Raw genomic sequence first — 7560 nt, 5'->3', positions numbered from 1 at the left:
CAAGTTGATGAATTTCAACATCTCACAAGACTGTAGAAAGCCAAAAAGACATAAAAAAAATTTTAGCTTCCAAAAATCTTATAGTTTAATGAAACTATTAAAAGAAAAGTTGTAGAATGGTATCTATTACCTTTGTTCCATTCCAAAGTTGTTCAATGTTGCTACAACACATGTGAAGTTCAATAAACTCATTTGGTTGGAAACTTGCTGGCAAAGATTTTGAAGGATACCCACTCCAATCAAGAAATACTAAGTCATTAGGAAGATGTTTGGGATCATGGCTAAGCTGAAAATTTCCAATTATGAGGAACTTCAAACGATGCATCTTTGAAAAGGATTTAGGGTCCCAATGTGCCTCTTTTGGTTTGGGTAACTTTAAGACTATGCCTTGAATTGTTTATGTTCCCTAATAATCATAAACAAAAGGGATTAGTGAATTGCAAAATGCATAATTACCAAAACTACTTTATGTTAAAGTATGTTGAATGATATAATTAATAAGGTATATTTTTGGTTTCTTTCAATAACCCCTTACTGTATTTTTTGTTAGCACACTATCAATATCTTTATACAACCATAATCTACTACGCTTTCCAGGGTCTTTGGGGCACTCTTTACGAACTATATCTCGACCCATTTCTTGAAATAAATCATGCATCCACAATCTATCATTTTGCAATTTGATGAGAGATTTATAAATAAGAACCCTTAATCCAATTTTAGGGTAAAGCTCAAGATGATCTAATATTGCTATAATAGTTTCTTAATTTATATAATTCAAGAAAAATGCAATATGCAAGAAAATTTCCTTCTCTGTTTCTTTTAGTCCATCAAAACTTATTTGAAGTACATTGAGAATTTCTCCTTTAGGAAATTCTTTAAGCCTATCTAATTCACTTTTCCATTCATATGTGCTTCTATTGTACAGAAAGGAACCCAAAACCTCAATGGGTAAAGGAAGGCCATTAGCATAATGTATAAAAGCTTGGGACAACTCTAGATAATCTTTGGTAGGATGCTAAAAGCTTTTGAATTAAAAAGATGAAAAGCTTCATCATAACTCAATCCTTCAATCTCATATATTCCATCAACTTTACGTGTCATTAGCAAATGCACATCTCTTGTTTTGATGATAACTCTACTACCTGGACCAAACCAGTTGTGCTCAGCAACCAATTTGTTCAATTGGCCTAATTCATTTACATCATCAAGAACAAGAAGAATCTTTTTGTGATGTAACCTATTCTTGATCATGAGAATTCCATTATCAACATCTTTTACATTCATATCTCTAAGAATCAAAAGATCATTCAAAAATGTTTGTTGTAACTGAAGTATGCCATGTTTTTCATTAACTTCCCTAACATTAGCAATAAAACTACATGTTTCAAATTGATTGGAAATCATATTGTTAACAACTCTAGTAAGAGTTTTTTACCCATTCCTCCTGTCCCCCAAATTCCTATAATGCGAACATTGTTTGACTCTATAGCTAAATGTGACATCAATTTCTCAACTCTGGAAGTCATTTCTACTTTTCCCTTGGTATCTATTAAGAATTATAACTGAGTTGATTTAATATCACTTTCACAATGTCTTCAATAACTTCTACCTTAGGCCTGAAAATAATAGTGAACAATATGCAGTGAGTCTAAACCTCTCAAGATAGGACCCAAATTAGAAATTTTGTAGGTATATAGCATTTTGTTTAGTTGATTAAACCGAAGTTTCAAAAAATAAATGTATATACACCCTATGGTATAAAATCTGAATGAAGCATTTAGTTTAGTTTTATTCTTTTCTATAAAAAAAAAAAAAAAAAAAGTATTGTTTTACTCCGTAACAAAACCAGGTTTAAACTGAGAGATATGTAATATACACCTTATAATAGAAAATCTGAATATTAGTTGGATTAAAAAAAAAAGAGTTAATCTAATTTCATTGCTACCTAATGTTTCCATGTTCGGGTGGGTTTTGAGTCTAACAAGTTTTCGACAGAAACTTCTTGATGTAGGATAGTATAAGCAACACCGGGATTTTCCCCCCTTTTATCAACCATATACATATAGGATTCAGATCCTCTAGATTTCCTAGGATACTCTACTAATAAATTTCCTTAAATCCTAACCATTCTTTTATGATTTAAGAGTTTAGATTCTGCCATGTCAGCATTCCACTACTAATACTATATATATATATATATATATATATATTGAATGCAAGATTTGCTTTTATAACACAATATGTTCTCTTAAAACAAAGATCACTTTGTGTTCCATGGCATTTAATCTATATCTGTATATTACTAAAAGCTGAAGCGTAGCATTTAATGTTGCTACTCTCATGTTGAGCCAGATCAGTAGCCATGTCATTAACATTTTTTCCTAAATTTGTCCTACAATTTAAAAATAATTTTTCTAAATTTAAAAATCCTAATAAAAAGAAAATAATTTCCAACCCTATCTCTTTCACGGTTACAATTTCAGATAGCAACCCTTTGTGTTCCACGGTTACAACTTCAAACAGCAACCCTTTGCGTTCCACAGTTACAATTTCAAACGGCAACCCCTCAGCTTCCTAACACTAGACTTTGGCTTTCTAAGTCCTTCATTTCTTCCTCTCCTCACACTATATTAACATTGAAATCTATATCTATCTATATATAATATAAAACACCACTCCTCATTGTTTGCAATTCAGTATTGTTGCTGATAGTCCAATATCACTTTTCTTCTAATGCATGCACAAGTTTAGTTTCCATGCACAATATATTTTAGATTGTATTTGGTAGGGAATGATGAAAAATTAGTTGTTTGCAAGGATCGGGGAGCTAATGTTTGCATCGATTACAAGATGGAGGATTTTGTTAAAAGGGTGAAGGAAGAAACTGGAGGACAAGGTACTTTCTCTAATATTAAAACCTCCCTTTTCTTCAACTACGGATTAGTGAAGCTAAAGAATATGATTATTATTTTGTTAAGTGGACGTTTTCATTGGGAGGTCTTTGTTATTGTCAAGGATATTTCCTTTTTCTAGGCATATAAGCTGCACTTTTATTGTGAGTATCTAGGGTACCATTGAAAAGAAAGAACACTACTAAGGGCCTAAAAACAACTTTTTGTTGCTCTTTGGGGCCATGTTTAACTTTGCCTTGAGGTGAAAAATGAGACCACATCATACAAAAATACAATCCCTTGCAGAATGTATAGCAATATAGAGATACGACCGTATACAGTAATGAAAATTTCCATCCATAAGAAGTGGAAGCATACAAGCATAAACAAATTATTTTCGTATTTATTTGTATGTGAATTTTTGTTGTTATATTATTGCAATTTTAATTTGGAAACTATTATATGAACCTATGAAATATCCGTCAAGTTACTATTAACCTTGATTTATTTGTTCATATATACTTTAGAGATAACATATATAATATTATATCAAGTTAATATGAAATTAATTGACATTTTTTGATTTATTAGTACTTAATAAAGAAAAAAAATATGTATAATATATTAAAATAAAATTGTCAAACTTTTCTGTGCATAGCACTAGTTAGCGACTAGTTGAGTTAAAAATTGCTTGAATTGAATATAATTTTTACCATTTAATACTCGGGATTAAGTCTAGCCCGCGAATAGTTTGGAGGTTTCTAGTTTGACTTGATTACTTATTTATTTAAGTTTTATTAGGATATAAAAAAAAGTTTATTATTTGTCAACAATTTTATGTCTTTCTAGACCAGGTTTTAAAGTTTTATATATAACCACACTGCAAAGAGTTTGAAGGTATAACTTGGGTGACTGTGAGAGTTGAACGGAAAAGGTTTCTCTCCAAACTTCTATAACTTTGGTGAGTGTGAGAGAAACCCTTTAAACTTCTATATATATATATATATATATATATATATTTTAGGGACGGGCTCCTCTCCCGTTTGTCATTCTCCAGTTCTCTCCCGTTTTAATATGGATGAATGCCACATGGAAACAAAACAATCCAAAGGCCAAAAAATAAGCCACATAATTCTCTCTTGTTTCGCCTCTCTCTCAATCACTTCACCTCTTTTCTCTCTTTTATCTCTCTTTTCAAACAGACCAAACCTGAGCATCAGACTATCAGAGGCATCAAAACAAAAAGAGTAGAGGATGTGAGTGCTGTGCTTGGGATTTTATCATTCTTGGCAAGAGTGGTCAGATTGGGTTCCTCCCAATAGAAGGTTGGGTATAAGGGTAAGGATGGTAATCTCACACCCACCTTACACAACAGTATTTTCTTGGCTTCCCCTGAGAGAATAGAGATCTTTAACTCCTTTTTGGTCTCCTCAAGCACCGATTTTCTCCAGCCAGCAAGCTCTGATCTTGGTGCCGACTCAACTCAACTTTATATGAAAAATTATCAAATAAAAAATTGGATTTGTTTCGTGGCTTTTTTTTTTTTTTCCTTTGGGTTGCATAGAACTCACATCCTCTGTCCCTTTTGTTTTGATGCTTAAGATGCCCAGGTTTGGTCCGTTAGAGAAAGAGGAAAAAGAGGAGAAAGAGAGAGAGAGAGAACAGGTGAAAGTAACTGAAGAATGGAGAAAGAAGAGAAAGAATTTCATGGTTTATTTTTTGGCCTTTGGATTGTTTTGTTTCCACGTGGCATTCATCCATATTAAAACGGGAGAGAACTGGAGAATGACAAATGGGAGAGGAGCCCATCCCTATATTTTATTAGGTGTGAAATTTGAAAATCTAATCATTGGATTACAGGTTCTTATTATATTTTCCATGCTTGCAAACAGTTAAGAAAATCAAAGATCGATTGCTATGTAAGTCATCAATTAAATGTTTAAATTTCAAATTTTGGAGGTCTAAAATTATGCACAAAAAATAATTTTATTGATCAAATAGTAAATAACATTTGATTTAAACAAAATTTGACATGCATGTTAAAAACATAAAAAACATGTAATCTAATGGTTATATTTTTAAAATTTACACCCACTAAAATATATATATATATATATATATATATAAGTTTGAAGAGTTTCTCTCCAATTTAATTTGGAGAGAAACCTTTTGAAGTTCAATGGAAAAGTTTTGTTTGATTTGAACAAAATTTGACATGTATGTTAAGAACATAAAAAACATGTAATCTAATAGTTATATTTTCAAAATTTACACCCACTATAAAAATATATATAAGGAGTTTGAAGAGTTTCTCTCCAAATTAACTCTCCAAATTAATTTGGAGAGAAACCTTGTTGGAGTTCAATGGAAAAGTTTTATTTGATTTGCCTAGTGCTTTTTTATTTTTTTTTATATATTTTTTTTATATCTATGTGAGACTTGTGAGCGCAATTATTTTTTCTCATTATTGTTAGTGAAATTTTTTTAAGAGTAATGTATAGTATGTATACAACATTTTCACAACAAATTATAGGTGGTAAATTATTACTAATTTTATTTTTAGCTCACCACTAAAATTACTTTTTTCCTCAACAATAACAACTTACCATCTAGGATTTATTGTGAAAATATTGTGGAAGTATTTTTTTTTTTTTTCTTGGATTAGTGTTGTCATTGAATGTAGCCACCAAGTTTGTCAAATTATAAAAATTTTTCTCACGTAGGGCTCCCTCGAGAACCTTACGTTGATGAAAAAGTTTTCTCTATTCTCTGAATAGAGTTCTTTTTTCCACGGTGGAAGCCCGGTGACATTTTCTTCTCTGCTCTTCTCCCTATACCCTCTCCCCGTCTACCCTCACCTCTGCAATGGATGACCTTGCAAAACAATGGGCACGGCTGTCTCTCAAAGCCAAAGAAAACCAAACTGTTGACCTCCCACCCGCAGTTGAATGTAACAGCCGCATCCTCATCGCAAAACCCTTCACTAAAAGAAAGGTCAACTTGGAGGCTCTCACAAGAACCTTACGGAGTATGTGGCGCTCGATTCAGACTTTTGAAGTGCGAGACTTGGGATCCAATACAGTATTATTAATCTTTGAAGATGAATCCGTTCCACAGAAGTTGATGACGCAGGGGCCGTGGACTTTTGACAAGTATTTGATTGGCTTGTATAAACCTTTGGGTGAAGAATCAGTGGAGGACGCTACATTTGATAGAGCGTCATTTTGGGTCCAGATGCACAACCCCTTCGCCCTTCACCAACACCCACTTCTGCAATTGCCCCGACGGCAAACCCCACCAACCCGATAACCCACAACACCCCGATACGGCCCCCAGCTCACACCGACATAGGAAACTCGAAACACATGCCATCCCATCCCGATATGGACCCACCCACTTTCTCGGAGAAAGTTACGCACAATACCTCAACCAATAAGGAAATTCTGGCTGACAAGAATCTCTTTGACGCGCATATCGCAGACATTGATAAGGCTTTAAATACCTACCCTTTCCCGTCACAGTCAACCACTCCTCAAAAGGAAACTCCATCATTAAACCATCCCGTGATTATTTCCGCCGACCGAACACAGATTGTCCCACCAACACCTCATGTAAGTGACAGCCACCTTGGTGATAACCCAATCATGCACGTGCAAGACTCTAACCACGTGCCTCTTCATGGGCCTAAAAAAAACTATTGACCCATCTCAAGGAACATGGAAAAGAATTAGGGAGGTATTGTGCATATAAGCTTCCTTCAGCCATTCAAAATAGTAAGTTAGGCACGTTATCAAACAATTAAGAAAACTAACATCTCGAGTTTTAGAAACTCGAGATCCACATTATAACTCGAGTCCAAAAGACTCGACTTGCGAGTGTGAAAATGCCACATAGATCTCGAGTTTTTAAAACTCGATTTCCATGAAAAAATTTCACCTATAGTGGCGTTTTTAAGCCTTACAGTGACGTTTTAAAGCCCTATAGCGGCGTTTTTCTGCAAAAAATTTTACAAGTACAGGTTTAGGGGGTCCTATAGTGGCGTTTTTAAGACCTATAGTGACGTTTTACATACCTATAGCAGCGTTTTTTCTCAATTAATGCAAATCGAGTTTTTAAAACTCGATTTTCAGCCTAATTTTTTTCCGCCTTTAACTTAATTCACTTACAAATCGAGACTTAAAAACTCGAGTTTTACCTTGGAACTCGAGTTTTAAACACTCGAGATGCTAGTTTTCAAAATTGTTTTAAAATGTGACAATTAACTAATTTTTTTAATATTTATTGTTATTTACAAAAAAAATTCAAGAATTAGGCCTCCAAAACAAACATTAGACTTACAACTTCACTCACCCCCTGTTGGACCCAAACGAAAGCCCAAAAGTCAACCTCATTCAGATGCAATGTCCATTGATAAGAAACAAAAACTAGATGAAGATACACGTACTTTGGAAAAACTCATGGCAGACAATTTAGGATTGGCGGTGGCTGCTTGGCAGTACCGCCAGGCCCAATGAGTATACTAAGCTGGAATTGTCGGGGCTTGAGAACCTCCGAACAGTTAATGCTCTTAAGAGAGCATGGAAGAAAGAAGCTCCCACCTGTGTCTTCTTAATGGAAACAAAACTGTACACGGATCAACTGAACGCCAAGAAACAAAACTGGGACT

The 7560-nt window shown here is 33.9% G+C and overlaps 1 protein-coding gene across 1 annotated transcript; it reads right to left on the bottom strand.

The window, feature by feature from the left end:
* Window positions 1-996: 996 nt before the first annotated feature.
* On the bottom strand, window positions 997-1407 carry LOC115961137 (probable disease resistance protein RPP1). The gene has a single exon (XM_031080171.1). It carries the CDS (start codon window positions 1405-1407, stop codon window positions 997-999), a length of 411 nt encoding a protein of 136 aa, XP_030936031.1.
* Between the last annotated feature and the right edge of the window lie 6153 nt (window positions 1408-7560).

The sequence above is a fragment of the Quercus lobata genome, chromosome 9 (genome assembly GCF_001633185.2).
Source record: "Quercus lobata isolate SW786 chromosome 9, ValleyOak3.0 Primary Assembly, whole genome shotgun sequence".
Lineage (NCBI taxonomy): Eukaryota > Viridiplantae > Streptophyta > Magnoliopsida > Fagales > Fagaceae > Quercus > Quercus lobata.
This window is presented reverse-complemented; position numbering and strand designations above follow the sequence as displayed.